Below are 26945 nucleotides of genomic sequence, written 5' to 3'. Positions count from 1 at the left end.
GTGGGTTGTTGAGTGGAGGTTTGTACCTGGCTGCTGAGGCATTCGTGGAGAAAGTGAAGTTGTTTGCGGGTAGTGCTCAGTCGGTTGGTGAAGGTTTCCCATTGTCGGGCAAATTTTAGCATGATGCGCCCATAGGTATTTTAAGGTTTTTGCAAAAATTTGTAGCTTGGGTTGTGGGCAAGGTTGTTGACTTCCTACCCGAGCTGGCTTGTTTTCGTTCAGACGTTTCATCACCATGCTAGGTAACATCATCAGTGAGGCCTCCGATGAAGCGATGTTGTTCTACTCCGCTTGGAATTTATACTGTCCAGACTGTTACGGTGAGTTGTGTCATTTCCGGTTTTGTTCTGTCCGTACAGACAGGAAGGAAACTAGCCATCAGAATACACGAACAACAGCTAGCATCAAAACAATACAACGAGCTTTCCCTAATATCAGTACACTCGGACAATGAAGGACATCAGTTTAACTGGGGCAACTTAACCGTCGTAGCCCAGGCCAAACATAGACAAGCACGGGAATTCCTTGAGGCATGGTTCTCAAGCCATAATGCAATCAACAAACATATAGAATTGGAACCCATATACAAAAACCATACAGAACAAAACTGGAAATGACACTACTCACCATAATAGACCGTACAGTATAAATTCCAAGGGGAGTAGAACAACATCACTTCATCGGAGGCCTCACTGATGGTGTTACCTAGCATGGTGATGAAACGTCTGAACAAAAACAAGCCAGCTCGGCGAGCAAGTCAACAACCTCACCCACAACCCAAGCTACAAATCTTTGCACAACCCTTAAATCTGCAAAATTCCTTTTCCCTAAATTTAACAGTTATTTGGCCAAAGGGCTTTTTTAAGATAACACTCTACTGTCTTTTTTTTTCCAGGATTAGAGGGAGGTACATGTATTATTATTTGAGACGGGTAGCTGGATACATTTACACAGTTTAAAACTTTTATTAAGGAAACTTTGTTCATTATTTGTTAAAGGGACTTGGTTGACTTGTTTCTGATACTGAGCTATATATTTAGTTATAGCCAGTGAAAGAGTAGAAGCAAAGAAATTAGTCCACCCTTCAAACTTGGTCATTAACAGAAACCGTTTCTCATTACAGCACAAAATACAAATTCATCCATGGTTATTATTCACCACAGTTAAATAATATACTAGCGCCAGCATGCAATAATTCCTGGGATCTGTGCCCTCTCATGACTCACAGAATTCTTGTAGAAGAGATGTTCCAACAGGCTCTGATCATAATGAGGATCATTCAGTTCACTTTCATCTAAAACACTGTTTCCTGCAGATAGAGACTCTGGAGGAGAGCCCAGGCCATCCCAGTAATGAAGAGGGATAGAGTCAGTGCTGTAGGCAAAAAGAAATTAAAACTAAATTTTAAAAATAAAATTAATACATTGTAGATGAACGATAAACAGGACTTTGGTCTTTTATGTTGAAAAACATTCCAGTAACAAAAATTACATAGAAATGCAAGAGAAACCTGGATGTAGAATTAAAAATGTTGCAAAAAGGGTTATAACCATAAATTATATGATATAGGGAGAGTGGGTGAAACCGCCCTTCAAGCTTGCCCCATGATCCAATAAGATTATAGCTAATTCCACTTTTCTGCCTGCCCCCAATCCCCCTCAATCCCCTTGGCTAAGCTGGGTCTCAACAGGATCCTGCATTAATACAAAATCTGTATACAGATGAAAAAGATTCTAAGAAATAAGGGAAGGTTTATTTTCTTTATTCATTCACAGGCAGAGGGCATCGCTGGCTAGGCAGCATTTATTGCCCATCCCTAATTGCCCAGAGAGCAGTTAAGAGTTAACCACATTGCTGTGGGTCTGGAGTCACGTGCAAGCCAGACCAGGTAAGGATGGCAGTTGCCTTCCCTAAAGGACATTTGTGACCCAGATGGGTTTTTCCAACAGTTAACAATGGATTCACAGTCATCATTAGGTTCTTAATTCTAGATATTTATCGAATTCAAATTCCACCATGGCGGGATTCGAATCTGGGTCCCTAGATTAAAAGTCCAGTGATAATACCACTAGGCCATCGCTTCCCTTCAGACCGTTTAGCCACCAAGACTCTGCCATTGAACTACATAATAGTTGATATGATTGTGGCCTTATCTTCACTTTCCTGTCTGTCCCCATAACTCTAGACTCTGTCCATCAAAAAGTTTGTCCGACTTAACATTTGACAAGAGGTCACTCACTACAGTACTATACCTTCATCACTGTGCTAAGTGAAAATCATTAGAAGCTTTTCCCTAAACAAACAAAGAACACACAAAGAAAATTACAGCACAAGAGCAGGCCCTTCTGCCCTCCAAGCCTGCGCCGATCCAGATCCTCTGTCTAAACCTGTCTCCTATTTTCCAAGGATCTGTATCCCTCTGCTCCCTGCCCATTCATGTGTCTGTCTAGATACATCTTAAATGACGCTATCGTGCCCGCCTCTACCTACCTCCACTGGCATCGCGTTCCAGGCACCCACCAGCCTCTGCATAAAGAACTTTCCACGCATATCTCCCTTAAACTTTTCCCCTCTCAACTTGAAATTGTGACCCCCAGTAATTGAGTCCCCCACTCTGGGAAAAAGCTTCTTGCTATCCACCCTGTCTATACCTCTCATGATTTTGTAGACCTCAATCAGGTCCCCCTTCAACCTCCGTCTTTCTAATGTAAATAATCCTAATCTACTCAACCTCTCTTCATAGCTAGCGCCCTCCATACCAGGCAACATCCTGGTGAACCTCCTCTGCACCCTCTCCAAAGCATCCACACCTTTTGGTAACGTGGTGACCAGAACTGTACGCAGTATTCCAAATGTGGTCGAACCAAAGTCCTATACACCTGCAACATGACCTGCCAATTCTTGTACCCAATACTCCGTCCGATGAATAAAAGCATGCTGTATGCCTTCTTGACCACTCTATCGACCTGCGTTGCCACCTTCAGGGTACAATGGACCTGAACGCCCAGATCTCTCTGTGCATCAATTTTCCCCAGGGCTTTTCCATTTACCGTATAGTTTGCTCTTGAATTGAATCTTCCAAAATGCATCACCTCGCATTTGCCTGGATTGAACTCCATCTGCCATTTCTCCGCCCAATATTTAATGCTTAAATAAATACTCTCAGGCTACTCAAGAGTGAGCCACTTCCCTTGTGTTGACATCACTTTATTGTTTCTTATCTCCAAGTAGAATCTGTCTTTAACTCCTCAAAGGCATTTTCTTTTCCTAGCACTTCAACATTTTACTTCACTAGAACTACTACTCCTCTTTTTCTTTCATGAATATCTTGTACCCAGAATATAAAGCATCTAATCCTACCATTTTATGAGGCAAGTTTCAGTTATTTATACTACATCATATTTGAACATGGTTATGATTTGCAGCTGTAGCTTACCAATCATATTAACAACACATTGTCCATTCACATGCACATGCTCTCCAAAACCAACTGACATCTCTTACGTTTTCCATAATCGCACTTAACTCTTCATTTTTAACTGTGGCCCTCACAATTCTCTGTGTATCTTGTTTCCATTTAATGTTACCAATAGAATTAGCCCTGATGGACTGAAATGCAAGGGATATCAGGGCTCTTTTGGGGAGCATTGGCTGGATTCCGAAGCTATTGACCTGCTCTCGAGCCTGCCATTGGAACATGGGGAGAAAAACTGCCTCCTAAAGCTGCCAGCTCACAGCTCTTCAGCACCAGCAATGTATCTGGGACTGAGGTTATGGGAGTGGCTACCAACAGGGCATTCTTCTTAGGACACCAGAGGTGAGGAATAGGCCCTCAAGTGGCCCAAGTCAGGGTCTCAATTGGCCTCTGTGAGAGGATGCCAACTCCCATCATCCCTGCCACTGATCAAATGGCGTCAGTAAGACAACAAGCATATCACTACTGTTGTCTTCAATTTTACTCCCCAGGTCACCTGCCAACTTGTTCCCAAGAGACTCATTAAGTTCTTTCTCACATCTTGGTGAAATTGTTTCACCCCTCAACAACTGCACTGACTTGCTAATTCTGACCAATATCAAATACCAAATTGAATGTCTGAGTTTCATCTCTACTTAGGCCCAGTTCAAATCAGTAATATGTGACATACTGAACAGGTCCAATGAACAGGTCTTCAACAGATAAGCCCTTCCGCCAGCACTACACATACTATGCTGGCTGACGGAAACCAAGGAACATGTGAAATACAAAGCAAATTAAAACGGAAAGCACTCCCTGAATTTACCTCCCGAGGAGTAACTTGATAGCTGTGGCGTCTGTGTTTGGATGGACTTCTTTTAATGGGTGCTCAGGGGAAGGCAATAAAGAAGCTTTGGTTATGGAAGTAGCTTCAGATACTGGTAAGTTGTCAAGCAATTTTCCTGAAGGAGACGCTTTTCTGACAAAGGGATGATGAAGGGAAAGAATTGATAAAATTATTATTTATTGTAGCAGAAACTATATTATTACCAATGCATAAATATGTAATTCCAAAAGTTTTTAAACATAAAATAGAATGACTAAAAGTTAGAAATTAATTAGGAGAATATGTCCATAGCAATACTATGTGCCTGAGTGAACAATTCACAAATAAAAAACAATTGACAGGTCCATCAATACATAAATTTAGCACATCAGTTTGCTGTCTGGGTAGATTCTTCTCTAAATAAGTTGGCAACTTCAGATTGGAACAAAAAAGTAGCCCATTAAAATAAGTTGGTTTTGATATTTCTGCGATGTTCTGGAATGGAAATAATTCGTTTTTATGATTTCCAGTTTTTTTATAAACCAAAATGTAGGAAGTTGATTACAAAGAGATAGTAAAGAATATACAGTGGTAATCTCATTGAGGATTCAAATAATATCATAAATTGCAAGAGTAAAGTTGAGCAGCTTGTAACTGGCATCTAAACACCAGGTAACTTTACAGCTCAGTGTATCACCCCAAGTTTTGATAAGGGGTTTGATTTCAGGTTAAACTGGCTCTTCTTTAAGCTGTGGTAGGTATCATGAGAGATATTCAAGATACTTCAATGCAGTTCTTACACAAGGTCACGGCTAAACCAGGATTAATAATTATGATGCAATTACAGATTGTTTTTTGAGTTATCATCTGCAGTTGACCTTGGACAATAAATCAGTAACACATTGCATCTTAGTATCACCAACCATTGAACAGTTCTGTAATCTCAACTTCACTTTAAACAATTTGCATTGTGATATTGCTTTCTACCGGCATTTTTTTCAATATTCATAATGTTCTATTCAAAACTAATGAAACAGAATAAACATCAAATTAAAGATAGAATAAACGTGGTGTCTAAGAAAGTTACAAGCAGAAGATTCAAATTTATTGAAATTTAGCATGTACAATCCCATTCAAAACTGGATGAAAGCAAATGATTCATAGTGCAGTGGAATAACTGCTAAATATGCACTATGGCACCATTCCTCTTCCCTGTCTGCCTGGATGTGTAACTGCCTACTGAGGTCTCACATGCTATAAACAGATAATTGAATTTAGCGTAATCGGATTTGGATTTTATTTTAAAAGACACAATAAGAAATCATCTCAATTTTCATCTATCTTTCATTATAGACTAGATTGCACATCAGTTAACATACCTGTTGTTTCATTCTTATGTTTGCACTGATCTGCAGTATATTCAGTTTAAATAGACATTTAAGGACAGGTCTATTAGCAGTTGCAAAGAGAATACATGAAGTACAGATCTCACATGACAATTTTAACCCATTGTTTCTATCAAACCGATAGACCTGTTGTACATTCCAGCATATGGTAATTCTCCTTTTCTAAAGTCCATTTTTTAAAATCTCTATTGTTTAAATTCAAAAATACAATTAAAATTGAGCCTGAAATGTCAACTTTCCTGCTCCTCTGATTCTGCCTGGCCTGCTGTGTTCCTCCAGCTCCATACTGTGTTGTCTCTGACTCCAGCATCTGCAGTTCTTGCTATCACTAAGTTGATACTGTTCTCTTTGTACAAACTGTCTCACAATTTTAAGTAAGGGTAGTTAAAATTTAAAACTCCATAAACGGCTGTTTGAACTGTAGTGCTTCAGCATTAATTTTATGAAAAAATCTCATTGCCTGCCTCAACACTGAAATGGTTTGAATTCTGTGAAGCGCTGCACTCACGTAGTAAAAATGAATAAAGACTCATCCATTTTAGTCTAAGTATCCTTATTTATGCTGTAATACATTCTTACAGTTAACCTCTCTGGCCCTGAAAATAAATATCATAAATGTACAGACTCGTTCCTTCAAGTTTTAGTTGTTGTAATATACAATTTTTAAATAAGTTATTTTTCCTTTCTGTCTCTGTTTTTCTAGCTTTCCTAATCCAATTTGTTTTCTTTCACTGGTGGCATGAAATGGGGCGACATTGTAAACTTTTCACTTACTCCTGTACTTCCGTACTTAAGTACGCGTGATAATAAAGAATATTCCATTCTATTCTTCTACTCTATTTCTGTGCATAATCTGGCAATCCATTCACCTAATTTGTGCAGTTGATTTTGCAATGTTTTACACTGGTTGTTTAAGGGAATGAACTATTTCTTGCCCTGCTCACTCAAGTCCTACAGCCCAGTTTCCCTCAGAGAGATTATCACCTTGCATTTTCAGTAACTTGCCATGTAAATTAAAAAGAAATCTAACTAAGAGTACATGTCTCAGATGCACCTTGACAAATTATGACCCATTATCAATTATTCATTCTCAGTGTATTGGTTGTTTATTTTCTCAAACTCCACCCCCATTTTTGTCCCTTTCTCAACAGCCAGTGCTGACTTTTGCTATTTAAAAGTGCTTTCGGAACACATTCAAAATTATTCAAATCCAGTTCATATAAATTCTTTACGTAATTTCCAAGGAGGCCAGCAATTTTCTGACTAGTTGGCCAAACAGTTATGCTGCACAAGTAAGTTTAGAGGGCAAAAGCTGACAAATTATTTGATCCTGGGCCTGTCTCTGTATCCAAGAAGAGTTCCTTTCTGGTGATAACAGAAAGGCAACTGAGCAGGTAGTTTTCCTCCTTAATGCAGGATATTGATATTGTAGTATTATACACTGACCTAATGGAGATTAGCACTCTCAGCAGATATGTAAATTAAATCTACCTGCCTAGAAGTTCTGGCTTCACCTGGTTCCAGCTAATTTACCACTCTTGGACATCATGTAATAACTCCAATTACGGTGCACAGTTTAAAAACAATGATGGCACAGTTTAGCTGCGACACATCTCAAACTAAATGTCCTAATGAAACATGAATAACAGCCACTGGGTTGAAGTGCCAGAGTGCTAATGCCATCCAGACAGGGGAGAAATGAGTCAATGCTTACATATTGCATCTATTTGATCCTATGATACAGTGTGAAACCAACTGTAAATTCCACACTTCAAAAACATGATGGATGAGCTTGTTGTATTGTCAAATCATGTTGTTTTTCCTTTGACTTCAATAACTCCTAAAGTTCTTAAAAGGTTCCTACAATTCTTTTGTTTAGCTATCAGATTGAATTCGTAATAATTACAATTTTTAAAAGGCACAAAAACAATACTTGAAACAGTCTAATCAAGCTTACTTCGATATTGGCTTGCTAACGTCCTGATACGGATCCACATAAGGAATGTCCACCAATGCAGATACACTGTCAGGAACAGTTTGCATAGCAGAAACCACCATCGCATTTCGTAGTTTGCTGCCTCGGTCCAATAGAACTAGAAACAAGAATGCCCAATGAACAACACTTTAAACAGTTACAATGATTCACTTCTCCTAGAACAACCATGTGAATTTTATATTAAAGATGTAATATAAAAGAAATCTCAAGGTCATTAGTCAAAGACATGGGTTTTACACATGATATTAAGGAGTAGAGGAACCTCAATAAGTGAAGGCACAGCAGTCAAGGATGGGTGTGTTTGAGAGCCCTAGGATGTTCAGACTTTCCTGATTTGTACACACTCAGTAATGCTAGGTTTATTCTTATAAATTTTAATTGTATTTTCTCCTGCGTAATATGGCAATCAGAACCATGCACAGTGCTTTTACATATGGGTTTGCACATTTTGCTGCAGAAGAGACAAAATGTTTATTGGAGGGTTAGTTAGTTATCAGACAGTTAGTTATCCGAGAAATGGGCCTGGGCCGGGTAAATAACTTTGGCAAGGAAAGCAGTCTTGTCAAAATATCTTAATTGCAAGAAAGGGTCAATTTAGAGGAGTCGTTGGTCAAAATCCTCGAATTCCCACCTCAACAGCCTTATGGGCCTACCTACAGCAAATGGTCTTCAGCAGTTCAGAAGACCGCTCACCATCACCATCCCAAGGGCAACTAGGGACAGACATGAGTCCAAGTGAATAAAAAAATTGAAGAAAGAGGTCAAAATAAAGAGGAATGGGGTAGAGGCAGAAAGAGTGATATATTAACATATTGCAACACTTATTAGCTGTATAAAAAGAATGCAGAGGAAATTACAATTTCTTCAAAAAAATGACAGTGGCCAAATTCTGTTACCTTACACTAACAAGCGGTGTTTGGTGCCATCTGCTGGTAACTCAGATAACTGGCCAGAATTTTCTGGAAAAATAATGATGTTTAATAATGGAATCGAGCAATTTGTGCCATGAGGTCTGCATCACCACAAATTGCTGGATGATTTATACCACTCCATTCTTCACCAATAAAAATGTTTTGCTGTCATCCAAACAGGAGTATCACAAATTTGCTGAAATTGCACATTAATTAGCAATTAAACTAGCCACAGAAAATTAGTTGGTACTCAATGGCATGAACACCTTTTTATTCATGAAACTCATGTCCCTGAAATGTCACAACTTAGCTAGCCCAGAAAAGGAACAATTGAAATTGGATGCTCATGAGTTGTTGTTGGAGGTTTACAAGAAAAACAAAATTAAAAACTTATTAGCCCTTGTATCCTCTCATTTTCTTTCTTCCCCAGAATTCACTTTCTGCATTTGATATGACCTGGACATGCTCTTATTGCTTCCACTGTTGTTCTCGTTTCTTTATTCTAATTCACATTAAGGTGATAGATTATTAGTCCCACTGCTCACCAAAAGTTACAGAGAACCATATGCCCTTACTACATCATTATCAATTTAAGCTTCCAGCAATTGGAGTTGCAAATGATTTTTGGGCTGCAAGTGAGAGAAGTAGTCTAACAGGGAATACAGCGAGTTCAGAAAATCCTGGACCAACACAGGTATTAAAATTCAACTAATATTTCATCCTGACTGATGAAACAAACAGGTTTATAGATAGGGCAGTTCTGTACATCATTATCAGGGCAAGATAATTGGTCTGGGGCATCATTCAGCAGCAATTTCAAAAATATAATATACCTACTATATATGGCAATTTTGCACTGAATATCACATCATTACATGGGAGTAAATGAAATATTGGTTAATGAGAAGCTGAAATGATCAAGAAAATATCGACTATCATAATAAAAACACAAAAATGCAAACCCTGCCGAATGTTCCAGCCCTGTGTTCTAGAGTTTTCACAATTTATCTGTGCCATTAAGAATCCTGTTCTTCTTAAAAATAATATCTTCCCTGAATATTCTCCTTTGAAGCAATCAATCCCAGGTTCTTCAGCATCTCTAGATTCAAATATCCCAAGCTAAGTAATTCTTTGCAAAATACTGCAGGTGCTTCAAATTTGCAGTAAACAAAACGCTGGAAATACTCAGCAGATCTGGCCCACTCCGTGGAGGGAAACAGAATTAACAGTTCAGATCTATGGCTTTTCAGTAGTGAAAGGGTTGCAGACCTGAAAGAATGGGCTGAATTATACAGTGTGCCCAATTCCACAACCACGCTAAAAATGTCAGGTGAGTCTGCTAAAGGGAACATGGCAGCCTTGCAGAGCTGCCAGCCAGAAATGCTGGATGATTTAGTGATGTTTTTGGAGGCTCACAAAATGTCAAGTTGGCAGGTTCTTATGAGGGAGTCAGGGGCTGAAGGTTGCAGGATGGGAGAGAACCCTTGTGGGGGACAGTTCAGGAGAGAATACACACACTCCGATGAACCCAAATGGCCAGGCCAGGAGGGCTCCCACACCTCATGCCTGCCAATATACTGCACAAAGAAACCTCCTCTGTTGGCTGCTTGTCATGGGCTTCTCCCATGACCGGTGGAATGAGGCTCCTCACTAATCTGCTGGCTGGTGGGCAGGCTGATGCCATCCTATTTGCTGGGATAAATACAAAGGGGACAGACTGCCTGCAACAATCTCAAACCTCTACCATTGATTTAAATCCGAATCATTAACTATCTCTGGCATGCTGAGTATTTGTAGCATGCTCTGCTTTTTCTTTAGAGTGCTGCTAAGTTACCTACATACCTGAAATAAGGTTTTTGGAGGATTGGTTATCTGTTAGCAATACTCGTGCTGCAGTCTGCTTGTTACCAGCCTCAAATGCCTCAGCAGGAGCAATAGAGGCTGAACTCAGGGACTGCTTATTTTCAGATGAAACAGTCTGAGTAATTTTGGCATTTTCCTGGAAATACACATGGTCTCTTCCTCTAAAAAGAAAACACAAATAGAAAATTATATATTTTTGTCATTGAAAATTAATCTCTTTCTAATAGGTTTGGATAATTCAAATTAATTGCATTCTAGAAATACAGTTTGTAATTTTACTTATTCCTGTTTAATAAAGAAATTGCACTGTGATGAACAATTTATCTCCCACAAACAAAATTTATTTTGCCCTTCCTGTAAGCTGTTAGTTTCTTTCCTAAACTCTAACATCATGTTTCTACATCTTCCAATTTCTCCATTTGAAGCTTTTAGATGTTTCAATTTAAAGAGGGGTAGATAGGTTTTTGAAACATCAGGGAGCTAAGCTGGCACAAAAGAGCAGTTGAGGCCCTGGGTCAGATTAGCCTTAATCTTGTTGAATGGCAGGGCAGCTTTGAGGGGTTCAATTGCCCACTCTTGCTCCTATTTCATATGTTCACTGACTATTTTTCTCTTTCCCTGTTTCAACCAGATTCTACCATCCTTGCTTTCTGTACAACTCATAGTTTTTGTTTGACTTTCATGTACATATTCCGCCCAAATCTTGGCGATCTTGGGCATCACAACACACCCCTAATTTTGTCCTGATTGAAATCATCTATCCCAACAGATTTTGAGAACTCAAACTGTGATGTTATGGTCTATATGCATTAGTGATACACTAAACAGTGTAAACAGCTTTATGACTGAGGTTGGTTGACAAGTTCACAAAGTAAAACCAGACCCAGAAGCATTGAGGTCCACCAGCAGCTGGGAGTATAGTAGAAGACCCCTGAGTCAGAAATGGTCATAGAGTAGAGAATAGTAAAGGCAGACGCAGGGTGTGCTGTGATCTGGGGGGATCTAGAAGCCATCTTAGGGGGATAATAACTGGCAAATTCTCATGCCACCAAATGGAGGGAGACCACAGTCAGTCTTGTTTAAGAAGATGACCGATAGACTTACAAGATTCAAGAAGCAGAACAGTTGCCAGTTTCATCATGTATAAAGGCCTTGCTTTAAATATGATGGAAAGTTACTGACAGAAAATATTGGTTGCAATCAGAAATGGAAAACGTTCAAAGCTTGGGATATATTAGCAGAAGAGAAACATTAGGCCTTGAAGCAGGAGTAGGCCGTATGGCCCTTTGGAAGCAGCTTTATCATTCAATGAGCTCATGGTTCTTCTAGTTGTGGTTTCACCTCCATTTTCCTGTTTGCACCCATAATCCTAGACTCCCTTTTCTATCAAAAATCTATCAAACTTAGCTTAAAGACCCAGACTACACTACCTTCTAGGGAAGCAATTTCTACACTCTAATGACACTCTGAGATAAAAAAAATTCTACTCTTCACACTACTGACACATAGGCTTCTTATTCTTAAGCTATGCCCCCAGTCTCCCCCACAAGAAGAAACATTCCCCAGGTATCCATGCTATCCAGGCCCTGTATGATCTTACATATTACAAAAGATTACCACTCACTCTTCTAAAGGCTAAGAAAGCAAGGAAACTAGAAATAAAGCACTACTAAAAACTAAGCCCTAGAAACAGGAAGTGACCTGTGCAGAGAATGATTTTTAATATGAATAAATATAGGATTTGATTTCCACAACGACTTTTCAGTGATCACTTAGAGTCATACAGTTATAGTGACGTACAGCATGGAAACAGACTCTTCGGTCCAACCCATCCATGACAACCAGATATCCTAAATAAGTCTAGTCGCATTTGCCAGCATTTAGCCCATATCCCTCTAACCCCTCCTATTCATTAACCCATCCAGATGGCTATTAAATGCTGTAATTGTACCAGCCTCAACCACCTCCTCTGGCAGCTCATTCCATACACACACCACCCTCTGTGTGAAAAAGTTGCCCGTTAGGTCCCTTTTAAATCTTTGCCCTCTCACCTTAAACTTATGCTCTCTAGTTTGGGACTCCCCCACCCTGGGGAAAAGATCTTGTCTATTTACCCTATCCATGCCCCTCATGATTTTATAAACTCCTATAAGGTCACCCCTCAGCCTCCGATGCTCCAGGGAAAATACCACCCGCCTATTCAGCCTCTCCCTATAACTCAAGCCCTCCAACTGTGGCAAAATTCTTGTAAATCTTTTCCAAACCCTTTCAAGTTTCACAACATCCTTCCTATAGCAGGGAGACCAGAATGGCACACAGTATTCTAGAAGTGGCCTAGATTCAACTGCGACAGGTCATTAGCAAGATCAAGACAAGTAGGTCAATTCAGGTCTTAGATCCCTGACTATGTGCTTAAAGCCCAGTGGTGATCCATTGAATCCTTTTTGATGATTCCTACTGACATCTACCACTCATCCAAAACTCCTTATTGCTCATCAAGTTCTGCTCACTAACCTCAGCTTTGCCTGATCCATATGGACTTCCAGATTATCAAGTTAAAATTCCTTTCTCTGTAATCTCATCATAGTTCAGTCCCACCCTATCATTTTAAACTTTCTGAACATTTCTACATCTCCTTTTGCCACAACATTGTAAGTGTTCCTTCAGTTGTCTTTCCTAAGCCCTTCGGTTTTGCCACCCCTGTTCCTCTGTAAAACCCTCCAATTATCCTCTGATGAAGCTTTTGAATATCCCTCTGAATTGTCCACTTGCATATCTTGGAATAGCCTGAAATGAGCCTTCATGTTCTATCCTTAATAAGGGCAAAGCCAGGAAGGCACTGGATTCTCCACCAGTCATTAACCTGCCTGATTAAATTCCCCCACTACCACCAAATTTGGAATTTGGGAGGGCATTTCATCCACCCAACGAGACCACTGGCAAATATATTTGACAACACAGGATCAAAATTTATTTAACTGCCATTTACCTTGGGGTATTACAGGTGCTACTTTGCAGCAACTCTTTTCTACTTGCAACAGTTATGGATGATTTGTGAGGAGGAAGTTCAACGAGATTTTCAAAAGATCCTGCCTTTGAACTATGCAATACCGCAGAGCTTTGGACAGAAACTGCACCATCCATACTCGTGTCTGTGTTTGGCACAGAACTGCTGCTGCTGTCGCAAATGTCTGACAGAGGTTCCAGAGCAAGTGACACCTAAAATTTATAGCAATTACAGAGGTTAATTTGAATAATCAGCAAGAATAGTGCAACACAATTTGTTGGCACATTGTGTTAAACATTTTAAGATGAATGAAATTAAGGCATATCATCTAGTACTGCACAAACTTAATAGATCATACTTCTCCAATGACCGGCTGAAGTAGTTCCTTCTATTATACCTATAAACAAATCTGTGAATCATACTCAGCACTAATCACATTTTATGTTTTTATGTTTGATACCACATTCCAATAATTATGAGTTTACATGACACACTGCAAAACCTGAATAGTTTTTCTTGTATTATAACTACCTTCGAAACAAATTAATGTACATTGCTTAGTAACAGCAATCCTAAAAGGAATTCAGCTCCTTTGTCCATCTTTGGACCAAGGTTGTAATGAGGTCTGGAGCCAAGTGATGCTCTCAGGGTCTAAACTGAACAAGTTATTAGCAAGTAATTGCTGCTTAAGAGACTGTCAATGATCTCTTGTATCCTTTTGTTCCCTGCCTTCATCATGACCTTATAGAAATTTATAAAATAATGACAGGTATAAATAGCATGGCAGTTGTCTTTTTCCTAGGATCGGGGATTTCAAGAATAGGGGGCACATTTTTAAGGTGAGAGGAGACAGATTTAAAAAAGACACGAGAGGGTGGTGGGTGTGGGTATAATTACAATGTTTAAATGACATTTAACTAAGTAAGTGAATAGGAAAGGTTTGGAGAGATATGGACTAGTAGTAGGCAGATGGGACTAGTTTACTTCGGGATTATGTTCGGCATGGACTGGTTGGACCAAAGGGTCTGTTTCCATGCTGTATGAATCTATGACTCTACGGCTCTATGATAGTATTCAGAGGGATGAGTAAGCTGATGAGGTCACAGTGGATAACAATTCTGCTCCACAACTGTACAACAGTAATGCTGAATGACAGTGAAATGGGGAATGGCCAAGTGAAGGAGGCAGTGGTAGAATTTTAATTTTATTCAGATAATTTGCAATGAAACTGCAACCTGTACTTAGATTCAAACGTAAGTATTCCAATTTACAGTTCAACATTGTAAATATTCTATATAGGTGGAATTAAAACAATCAGTTCCATTTTCCAAGCCTGGTCACTAAATATCGTTAATATCAGAGTACCTAAAGATGTACAGATACTCTTTATTGTTATCCCTTCTTTCCAAAGAAAATACTATCCCTTTAAAATACTAATATAAACCAAGGTAAATTATACACAGCATAGAGGAAACATGGAGAACTGAACTGCATACTTCAAGATGGTGAGCTAATAAAGCCACTAATGGTAATATTTCATTTTAACAACAAAAGGTTGTTTTCTTTAATCAAATGTAATGCAAATGTAAGAATTTTTAATGATTTGCCTTTGTCCCACACCCACAGCCTTCTTTCACATAACTCACCCAAATCATCTTTTTGAAGTACTTTGTATGAACTCAACATTTTTTTGAAGTGCAGTTGCTGTTGTTCTGGAGGCAAAAGCTGCAACCAGTCCACATTCAGAGGTGAAAATGGACACATTAATTTGTTTCTGGTAATGTTGACTGAGGGATGAAAATTGGACGGGAACCAGAACTGCCTGTTCAAAGTGCCACACATTTATCAACAGACAGAATCTGACTTGCTTTCATATTTCATCTTAGACAAAAGCTCCCACTATGCAGCACTGAACAAGTACTACTGAACTGTCAGCCTCCAGTATGTGCTGAAACTCCATGCTGCACAGCCTGGATCCAGAGACATATCTCTCAGAGGAGAATGATTGAAACCAAAACACAATACCGCACACCCTTATAGTTACAAGGCTAAAATTCGTATCTCTTCATGTAAAAGAGACAAACAGCAGAAAAACTCTGCAAAATACAATTCAATTTCACACCTTATGAATTGCTACATTGGTTTATAAACATTTTTAAACAAATAAAATTACCTGACGACATGATTCATTTAGGCCTACTCTACCCAAGCCCCAAAAGATAAAATTTGATCAGATCACATTTAACATAAAAATACCAGCGAACATAATATTTCTAACCTGTACTTCTCCAAGTTTCTCAGAGGTGGGTGAAAGCATTTTGAAGAACCCACTAATCCCATGGGTTGTTGAAAGCTGTGGTATTCCATTAATTTCAACTCGGCCAATAGGAAGATGGTCAGGTTTTTCCATCACCTCCAATACCAATATTCCCATATCTACCAAATTAAAAAGGACAGTTTTAAAAAAAAAAGCAAGTAAATACAATACAAGCATACAGCAGCATTTCTACTGGAAAAATAACTCAAAGATACCTGAAAAAAATAAGACATTTTCCATCATTAAATCTTTAAGTGATGTCATTATTTTGTTTAAAAGGGCATGTAAGTTATAGGATGCTGATAAGTGGGAGAAAAATTAAGCTTCCTATTACAGGACCCTATTAAAGAATCAGCTGAACTGTGAGGCTTTGCCAGGAGAAATGAAGGACTGCCAGGGCAGCACAGTGGCTCAGTAGTTAGCACTGCTGCCTCACTCAGCCAGGAACCCAGGTTCAATTCCACCTTTGGACTACTGTCTGTGTGGAGTTTGCACATTCTCCACGTGCCTGCATGGGTTTTCTCTGGACTGTGGGAGGAAACCGGAGCACCCAAAGATGTACAGGTTAGGTGGATTGGCCATGCTAAATTGCCCAACAGTGTCCTAGGATATGTAGGCTAGATGGATTAGCCATGGGAAATGCAAGGTTACAGGGATAGGGTAGGTGAGTCTGTGTGGGATGCTCTTCAGAGAGCCGGTGTGGACTTGTGGGGCCAAATGGCCTATTTTCATACTGTAGGGATTCTACAGATTCAATAAACTAGGGTTACAGGCATTCATACAAGTGATTACACAGGATAAAATATTACTGAATTAGCATGTTAAAATTATGACATGCAAGCTGCATTGAGATATTATTGACTATAATTTCCATCTTTGTGTCTATTTCAAAAATAATTAATCAGCTTACAGAATACATCATTCTTACCTAAGTGACCGGAAATGAAACTTTAAAGCATTTTTAAAAGCTAACTTAACAGAAAATTTGATTTTTCATATCAGTCAATTCTAAATAAGATGTAACAATATCTCTGATTCATAATTTATTTCAAGTTAATTTTAGTACAAGTGATTTACAATTCAATTGAGCAGAATTCAGGAGTATTGATACATAACTATGCTGTAAATGTAATTACTTACTAAGTCTTACTAAAATGCAAAGTCTTTGCCTTAGCATTGTTGGTAATAAACAGGTTCTGCATTTTCTTTAGTCTATGATATCAGAATTTGAACTGTGCAGAAGCTGTCTATTGATCTCTATAAATCTTACAAATGAAATGATTTATATGCTTGTGTCTTTCCGAACAAATTATCTTTCCATATAATTGCTGGGTCACCTTAATTCTTTAATCACAAAAGAAGCTTATTAATCTTCCTTGTTCTTTAAAAATAATACGTTATCAAAAGGGAAGCTTGTACTACTTTGGATGTAATCATTTATCCAATAAACATGGAATCTTCATGTCATAATGCAAACAACCACAGACTTTCAAATATTGGTCAAAGACACTTCACTTGTACTTTAAGATTTTGAAGTCAAATATAATCAAAATGTAATTGTCATTATCTAAAGTGTAGTGCCTGCAATGGGTGGGTGCATCCAATTTTGCACCGGAATAGAGTGAGCCAAGTGTCCGATACCGGGTCTTAAACTCATTCCCATGAGAATATTATTGCAATAGAAGAGCTGGAAGGGTGAAACAAAAATCAGGCCACTGTTAACGTTGTTGCAGCACTAAGGAGCACAGGTTTTAGATTTGGGGAAGGAAGGGAAAGGAGGGATTAAATGGAGGATGGAGTTGGGTAGCCTGGAGACATGACCATTGAGAGATCAGAGACCAGGTCTGTGCTTGCAGGACAGGGTACTCAAAGCCAGCAGTGATCAGGACCATGTTTTAAAGGCAAGAAATTTAACTCTCTTTGCACGTGATTTATAGAATTGGTTCCCTGAATGCAATTAGATAACCTCAGGGCATACTAATATTGCACCACAAAACCAAAGTAGACATTAGGCTTCTAAGAGCATGTAAAAAGCTTATAAAGCTGGGCATGTTATGACTCTTGTTAGTTCTGTCCAAATAAGGCATGCAGTAGACTTCTTGTCCATTATTGTGAGAAAGACATGGTGTGCCTGAGGAACAGTTTTGTGCTGTAATTTCTAAGCAAGATATTGAGAGGTCTTTGCTAAAATGCTGCAACAGTCTGAAGGTCTTAATTAATCACCGCAGATTCAATTAGAACATAACACATTTTAAGAATAGAAAGCGAGCTTTTGGCTCAAACAAATCTACCTCTTTATTACAGATCAAGTCCACTCATTAAATGGTCTTCATTTGTTTCAATTCTTTCTCTCCCCAGAAATTCATTAAATTATTTTTTCAACCCATTTCTTCTGTCTACCTCAATGGCTTGGTTTCACAATTCAGTTATCCTTTGCGTGAAAGTTCTGTTTGGCTTCCTTCCTAATTTGTGTCCTGACATTTAAATACAACTGTTACCATAATTTGATCTGGTGTATAATTCAATTTTATTTGTTCCTTAAACTTTCTTTAAAATCCTTTCATAATGTGGGAAAAACCAGCTGAGCCAAGATTTATTGCCCATCCCTAATTACCCTTGAACTAGTGTAGCTTGATAAGCCATTTCAGAGGGCATTTCGAGCACATTACAGTGGGTCTGAAGTCACTTGCAGGCTAGAACAAGCAAGGATGGCAGGTTCCCTTCTCTAAAGAACATTAATGAATCAGATGGGCTCATACAACAATGACAGTTCCATGATCTCCATTTGGCTAGCTTTTAATTTCAGATTTTTATTAAATTCAAATTTCATTTTTCATTCAAACCCACCTCCCAAGAACAAATGCTGGGTTCTGAGGTTACTAGCCCCAGTGGCATTACCACTGTCACAGCCCCCCCTCATTTGACTGCACATTATTTTCATTTGGCAGGGAATACACATATTGCTCTTATTATAACAGTCAAGGTCCTGCAGGGTGTCACAAAACCCAAATTTCCCTAGTTTCAGGCCCCAGTGAGACTCAGTGTTACGCGCATGCTCAGAGCAGCAACAAGACAGGCTGCCCACACTGTGCATTTCTTCCAACATTCAAAGGGCCCAGCTATTGGATTCACCAAGGGTGTACCTGGAGAATTGTGAGCATGAAAAAGAGACCATGGGATTAGGGGTGCTGTGAAAACCAGATCTAGGATGGCCAAGAAAGATAAACTACCTGACAGGTTAATGACAAAGGTCATCAGCAGCAGGGAGAAGAGGCTCCAAATGAAAGAAGGGTGCTGCTGTAGCAGGCTTTGAGCAGTTTGGGCTCAGAAGTTCTGGGAGTTATGTGGAGCCATGGGGACTCAGAGGAAACATGTGAGCCATTAGTATTTCAGTGTAACCAAGAGTTGGGGGTGAAAGAAGTCCACATCAGCTTAATATTTAATAAAGCAAAGAACTGCGGATGACAGAGATCGGAAACAAAAGCAGAAATTGCTGGTGAAACTCAGCAAGTCTGGCAGTATTTGTGGGAAGAAAGCTGAGTTAATGTTTTGAGTTTGGTGAGTCTTCATCAGAAATCTTCATTATTTGTTTTGGCTTGGTAGTTGCTTGGTGCGGCTGATGAATACTGGATATTGAAGGAAGCCAGGTCAGTACCAGTTGAAAAGCTAAAATTTCAGTCTGCTGAACAGCTTAAATTGTGTCAGTGTATATACTGGAGTGCAGCCTCAAGAATCCAGAGGGGACACAGTCCCAAGAAAGGAAGGTGAGCAACTAGGACAAGGAGTCATTCAGGCAGCTCCTCATGGAGCCATGTTTGAGGGTGTTCTGAAACCAGGTCTTCAAAGTGAAAAATTGAAACTCTGCATAAAGATTTACTAAATTGGGATTGCTCAGAGACATTCATGTCAAAGGGGTGGGGTCGAGAGGAGAAGTAGATTGGAGACAATTGTGGGTACTGTCTTGACCATATTTGCTATTGTTGCAAAGTTGGGTAGAGTATTTGTGGATTGGAAGGCAGGACGTTAGAATTTGATAGGGGGTAACAGTGTGTGGTCCCTTTAAAAGATGATGTGTTTTTTCTGTGCTTAGAGATTACAAAACAATGTCTGCGGACAGCTTGTGGGTTGCAGGTTCACAGAGAGCTCCTGAAATTGAAACATTTGTATCAAAGTCTGTACGGATGGCAATTTAGGCTGCAGTTTTGTTTTGTTAGCAAGGCAACCTGCTTAATTATCAGCCAACTAATTTAAACCAGGCACTTAGAGACTTATAAACCGATTAAATTTAAATCTGGTGGTTTTGGCAACACAGGACCAATCAGGGTTGAGTGAAGATTTGTAGCTCGGGCGCTGGTGTAGATGTTGGTGTGTTTACCCAGCTGGGAGGTTTGATAGCAGATGTTTCGTCCCCTTACTCGGTGACATCCTTGGTGCTGTGGAGCCTCCTGTGAAGTGCTGTTGTCTTGTGCTGGTTCGAATTTATATGGTCTGGTTTTTGCTGCTTCCGGCAGGTGCCGGTTCCAGTTGGGTGTTGTAAGGGTTGGTATATTGGGTCTAATTCAGTGTTTGTTGATACAGTCTGCGGATGAATGCCAAGCCTCCAAGAATTCCCTGGCTGTCCTCTGTTCGGCTTGTCCTATGACAGTGGTGTTGTCCCAGTTGAAAGTGTGGTTTTTCTCATCTATGCGTATTGAAACCAAGGTCATCTGGTCGTGTCGTTTAGTTGCTAGCTGGTGTTCGTGGATGCAGGTTGCTAGTTGTCTGCCTGTTTGTCCTATGTAGTGTTCTGTGCAGTCTCCACATGGTATCTTGTAAACGACATTCGTCCTATCGATGGTATCTATTGGGTCTTTAACCCTGGTCAGTTGCAGTCTAAGTGTGGCTGCCGGTTTCTGTGCTGTCAGGATTCCTAGCGGTCTGAGTAGTCTAGCTGTCAGTTCTGAAGTGTTTTTATATATGCTTTGGTGGTTATTGTTTTGGGTTTTGGTGTGTCCTGGTTGTGTGTTGTCTGTTGGTTAGGCATCCGTGGATGAAGCTGTGGGGGTAACCATTCCTGGTCAAGACCTTGTAGAGGAGTTCTTCTTCTTCCTTCTGCAGAGCAGCTGTGCTGCAGTGTGTAGTGGTCTATAGGTCCAATCATATTGTAGGAAATTGATATGTCTTCAAGGGTATAAAGGAGGGCATTTCACAATTGGTGTGAGAGCAATTGCCATCTGATAGAGTTAACATCCAGCTCTAAAGAGAAAAACCACTAGTTCTCACAGAATTCTCTAAGCTCTCAAAGTAACCACCATTTAACTGAAGGTGCAGTGGCACTCGTAGCTAATATTCCTGACACAAGAATTTGATGGAGAAAGGCTTTCCCACCTGAAGATCAGCGGAGAAAGCATAGAACATTCCGGAAGGTATATCCAGCTATAATTTCAAAAGACTAAGTTTTTTTTAAATTATTTTGGTTTATATAAGTGGGACTTGTATTTATTAGAACAGCATACCATTTGAATTTTGTTTTACTCGGGAATAGTTAGTAGTTAAGGGGGAATCGTTTGTTTTGTTAATGGTTCAGTTAATTTGTTCACTGTTAGAGTTAGATAAATAAGCTGTTACTTGCTGATTATAGAGTGAGTGAAAGGAGATCATTTCATTTAACCACTCCTTTATAACAGCTTGAGGGTGACAGGCAGGTGAAACTACGTTTCACACTTCCCTTAACAGATTATAGGGCAAGATGAGGCGAGCCTCCCTGGGTGTTTCAGTTTAGTTATCTGAGGGCAGTTGACCTCCACTTTATAACAGCTATATTTCTGGGTTGTTGCAATACAGTTATCCATGCTTACTTCATGGTAATTCCGATTGTTATGGTATAAGTTGTTTATTTGTTTTACTGTTCTAACTTAATATAGCAAAATTTATTCTTGTTTGTTCAAACCCATGGAATCTTGTGGCTTTACTCTGTTAATGAGTGCCTGGGGGGTTTAAGACTTTGACTATTTTACAGAAATATCACTGGCCCTTAACCAGATTGACATAAATTTGGCAATCTCATTGCAGATCCTAACAATGACAAATATTAATGAAAACTCAAGTCTGAAGTATGATCAATGCAACCAACCTGTGAGATAAGAGGTGAATTGTTTTAATCCACAACGAACAGCATATCGTGCAGTCGTTTTCAAAGATTTCCGTTCAGCATGTGAAACATCTCCAGGTCGAAACAGGGTACCACAGGAGGTTTCACCCCACCAGTGCAGTCTAACAAGTGGGGCGGCTGGAGGCCTGGGAATGATCCACAAGATTTTACTAACTGTTACCCTTAGAAAATATTGAACCTGGCCTTCAACAAGTGGTGGCAGACTAGTAGATGGCAAGACATCACTAATTCCTGTAACGTGAAACAAACAAAAGTAAAATTACAATTACTTTAAGGATCATGATTATTTAAAACAATTTATACTGTTACTACCTGGAATCTAAACATCACCTATATGTTGAATATGCAAATAAAAATTTAAATGCTTAATATTCCTTAACTTAGTCCGCAACTTAAACATATCCAACAGAAAAACAATAATACAAGAATAAGTCTTAGCTTTCCAAACTTGAAGTTTTAGTTATTGAAGGTGTTCTGAGCTAAATGTCACAGAATACTGATTGTTGCAAACCTGCCATTGTGGTTGGAGGTGTTTGAGGAGAGGATCATATAACATTAAAACAATGGTATAATCGACCTTGACATAATACTAAAGAAATGCTTAAGTCTTCAAAGAAGGGCTATTTTTCCACCTTTCTGCTCATCACTTTGGGTATGATGCAGTACCAACCAAGATTCAACAAGTTTTAAATAAAATTTAATAAGTTTTCTCTTTTTGATACACATAGAGAGAGACAATGTTTGCTAAATGGCACAAATTTACAGGATATAACAACAGAGAAGCCTAATTGTTGACACACAAAATTTTGAAGATGGCAACACAGATTCACATAGGAAATTCAAAAAGTATTTCCAATAGAGCATAGCAAAAAGGAAGCTTTGCTGTGTAGCACACCAGTTCAATCTCAGCCACAGTGTTGTGCAGCTCTAGGGAACAGCATCACTGGTTTAGAAATCCTCCAGAAGTTGTTAATTAAAATAGTTTCAGGAATGATAGATTAGCTACATGAAGAAACTGAAGAAATTGGGTTCCTCTCCTTCCAGCAGAAAAGGCCAGGAGGAGGTGTGATAGAGCTTAAAATCATGAAGGATGTTGATACAGCCGAAGAAACTGTTTCTAATAGCTGACAGTTGACCATTTCAAAATAAATGCGATTGGTAAAAGAATCAGGGATGACCTAAGGGAAAACTTGCTTACGGAGCAACTATTTAGCTTCTGAGTGCACTGCTTGAAGGGTGACTGACATTCAAGAATGGCGTTCAAATAATTAAATAAATACTTAAAGATGGGGGGAAAGGGTTATGCGGCAAGAGGTAGGGAGAGAAATTAACGAGATAGTTCTTCGAAGCTGACGCAAACCTTATGTCCCAAATGATCTCCTCCCAATGTTACCGATATATATCGGAAATCTCTGAAGTTACACTCAAATTGATCATTTTGTGGTGCTCTCACGAAAAGGTGTCAATCAGACTGAAGTTATGTGCTTCAGGATGCAGCAGTTCGAATGGAGGTGACAGCCTGGGATTAGTAAACCATAACTGATAAACTAAGCTAATGAATGCAAAGTACTGTGCTAGACGGAAACCATAAATAAAAACGGAAAAGCGCAATTGATCCCGCAGCATCAGCAGAGTTAAACAGTCAACAATTATCACTGTATTTTTGGACCAGCATTTTCTATTTTTATTTCAAAGAACGAACCTAAGTGTCACGTCACATGTTTTCAGATCTACAGTTCAGGATTTCAGTTGCGCCTGAGGTAATTTCCACATCTTTATTGATGTCCATTTGTTAACAAGGCGGCCTAAACAAACAACGGACAAATTTCACTATTTCAAACAGGAGGGGAAACGCGCCCTTTTTACCTTTGCTTTTCTTTCCGAGTTTCACCGCTTTAGTTTTTTTGGTTTTCATTGTTTTCCCGGTACTTTCCTACACATGGTATTTACAGTAACTGGAACCGCTTCCCACCACAAACCACTCCGTTCGATTCAATCCCGCTCCTAGCACCAGCGCCAGCGGTAAGATGACCAGCGTGGCACTCTGGGATACAGGAGGACCAACAGCGCGAAGGCAGACGCGATTGGTTCAGTCCCTTTGTTTACAAAGACCGCTGCCTTAGTAACGAACTCCGACTTTCAAATCCACCGCCCATGAAGGACTGCGCGGCGATGGCGAATGACTAGGGACGCGCACCGCTATGGGATACCGGAAAACAAGATTCATGTGGAGCAGGAGTATGAGGAGGATCTCATTCAGTCATTTTTGCTGGGGTATCCCTAACACTGAGAACAGCATAGAAGCCAGACTGTGCCCCTCTAGGCTTGTCTTACCTGATGAATGTTTTGTATTTTCTTTTTAAAAAAGAGCAGAAGCCAGACTGAAATGATTTGAGCAACATTTTGGGAGAAAATGCTCTGGGGTGCGATGAATTATGGAGCAGAGTCAGAGTTGTTACAGCGCGGAAAGAGGCCTTTTGCCCCCATCGTGCCCACACCTGTCATCAAACGTCCATCAGCTGTGATGAAGAGTTATCTAGACTCGAAACGTTAGCTTACTCAGAGATAGCAAGAACTGTAGATGCTGGAGTCAGAGATAACACAGTGTGGAGCTGGAGGAACACAGCAGGCTAGGCAGAATCAGGGAAGTCGCCCTTTCAAGAGAAGGATCCCGAACCGAAACGTCAATTTTCCTGCTCCCCTGATTCTGCCTGGCCTGCGGTGTTCTTCAAGGTCCACACGGTGCTATCTCGAAACGTTAGATTGCTGCCTGACCTGCTGTGATTTCCAGCATTTTTTTTTTGTTCGGTTCAGATTCCAGCATCTGCAGTAATTTACTCCTCTATGTATTCTGATCTCATTTTCCAGTACTTGGTCCATAACCTTCTATGCTAAGGATTTTCAAGTGCTAATCTAAATCGTTCTTAAACGTCCTGAGGTTCCTGCCTCAATCACCCTTTCAGACAACGAGTTCTAAATAACCACAAAACTCTGGATGATTCTTTTTCCCTCAAACTCCCTCTAAGCCTTCTGTTCCTTGCTTTAAAACTGTGCCCCTGATTATTGATAACTTCACTAAGGAGAAATGTTTCTCTATATCTATCCGCTCCAAGCCCTTCAGAACTTTGCACATCTCAATCAGATCCCCCTTCAGCCTTCTCAGGAAAACAACCTCAGTCTCTCTACCCTCTCTTCATAGCTGAATTGCTCTAGTCCAGGCAACATCTTGGTCAATCTTTGATGCAGTCAAATCCTTCCCTTAGTGTAGCCTATCAAAAGTATCCCACATGCTTCTTAACCATTTTATCTACCTATCCTGCTACATTCAAGGATCTATGGTAATGTACACCAAGATCCCTCTGATCCTCTACTTCATAGGATGCTACTATTCAATGTGTACCCTCTTGCCTTGATATCCTGCCAAAATCCATCACTTCACACTTTTCAGGATTGAATTATATTTGCCATATATATATTCAGCCAATCTCTCCAGCTCAGCTATTACTGTCCTGTACTATAAGGCTTTCCTCCTTGCTATTTACACTACCAATTCTCATGGTATCTGCAAACCTACTGATCATACCTCCTACATTCATGTTGAGATCATTAATGTACACAACAATCAGCAAGGGACCAAGCACTGAGCCCTGTGGTATACCACTGAACACAGAGAAATTCAAACTGAATTATAAAGCCCTACTGGGAAATTCATGCAGGACTATGAGAACATCTAGATCAGCACAATCCTTTCTTTTGATGTGAATTATTTCTCAAAAACACAAAGTAGAGTAGAATCCATACAGAGTGAAAACAGGCCATTTGGCCCAACAAGTCCACACCAACTCTCCAAAGAGCATCCCACCCAGTCTCACCTCCCCGCATAACCCTGCATTTCTAATGGCCACCTTGTAGGAGGAAACTAGAGCACTCAGCAGAAACCAACACATATGTGGGGAGAATGTGCAAACTCCACACGGACAGTCACCAGAGGGTGGAATTGAACCCAGGTCACTTGCACTGTAAGGTAGCAGTACTAACCACTGAGCCACCATGCCAGCATACTTACCATTATTATGAAAAGATAATCTAGAATTCTGTTTATGTTACCTTCTGTCATGTCATATGGTTTGACAGCATTGGCATTTGATTCAAAAGACAACTGCAGTCCAGAAACAACAGGCTATGGAACAAATTATAAAGAGTTTCGAAAGTAATAAAAACAATTTCTCCATGACACTCAGTTAATAACTGGAGGGTATGAAATTAAGAGTCTCATCGAAAGATCAAAGGAAATACTTATATATTTTTCAACAGTGATTAACAGTTCAAACAGTTATTATTAGTAGAATATTCCATTGTTCAATAATTAAAACATAATTCATTAAAATTAAAATGCGAGAGGACAAATGTTTTGGGAAAAGGTGTTTGTTGAAGGAGATTGGAACTAATTGAACTGGCCATTGTGTCCAGGGATGTGCAGGCTAGGTGAGATTCGCCATGGGAAATGCAGGGTTACAGGGTTAGGGTGCAAGATGGGTCTGGGTGGGATGCTCTGGAGGGGGCAGTATAGACTCTGGGCCAAATGGCCTGCTTCCATACTGTATGGATTCTATGAAATCTTTGGATACCACTTTCAGAAATCAAACAGGCACAATAAGCCAGCGAATGGAAAATTGTCGTTTCAATGGATTATCAAAGGTAACACTGCATTTCCAAAAATATACAATTTGTAAGATTCAAACTCTTTATAAATCTATTAATTATACTTTTGAAAGACATGGATGGTGGGCATACTTCCATTTGTAGATAATCTACTGAATTCCAAGAAATAATTAGCTGTGTTTAGGCGACTACATTTCTTTCACATGTTTGACCATCCTTTAATTTGAAAGATCTGTAACAAAGCCACTCAAAGGAACTGAGATAGTAGGAGCTGCAGATGCTGGAGAATCTGAGATAACAAGGTGTAGAGCTGCATGAACACAGCAGGCCAAGCAGCATCAGAGGAGCAGGA

General features: G+C 39.6%; 1 protein-coding gene across 1 annotated transcript in view; it reads right to left on the bottom strand.

Annotated features, from left to right (window-relative positions):
- Positions 1-23972, bottom strand: part of LOC125481146 (C2 domain-containing protein 3-like) — a gene marked incomplete at its 3' end in the record, with an annotated part of 29518 nt that extends 5546 nt beyond the window's left edge. Inside the window, exons 1-8 of the mRNA XM_048592329.1 lie at positions 23798-23972; positions 21893-22162; positions 15742-15899; positions 13446-13675; positions 10436-10617; positions 7644-7779; positions 4281-4433; positions 1227-1374 (exon numbers count right to left, since the gene is read on the bottom strand). Of these exons, the coding sequence (XP_048448286.1) occupies positions 1227-1374; positions 4281-4433; positions 7644-7779; positions 10436-10617; positions 13446-13675; positions 15742-15899; positions 21893-22162; positions 23798-23846 (1326 nt within the window). The remainder of the gene's footprint in view (positions 1-1226; positions 1375-4280; positions 4434-7643; positions 7780-10435; positions 10618-13445; positions 13676-15741; positions 15900-21892; positions 22163-23797) is intronic.
- Between the last annotated feature and the right edge of the window lie 2973 nt (positions 23973-26945).

The sequence above is a fragment of the Rhincodon typus genome, unplaced genomic scaffold (genome assembly GCF_021869965.1).
Source record: "Rhincodon typus isolate 14 unplaced genomic scaffold, sRhiTyp1.1 hic_rhity00001016, whole genome shotgun sequence".
Lineage (NCBI taxonomy): Eukaryota > Metazoa > Chordata > Chondrichthyes > Orectolobiformes > Rhincodontidae > Rhincodon > Rhincodon typus.
This window is presented reverse-complemented; position numbering and strand designations above follow the sequence as displayed.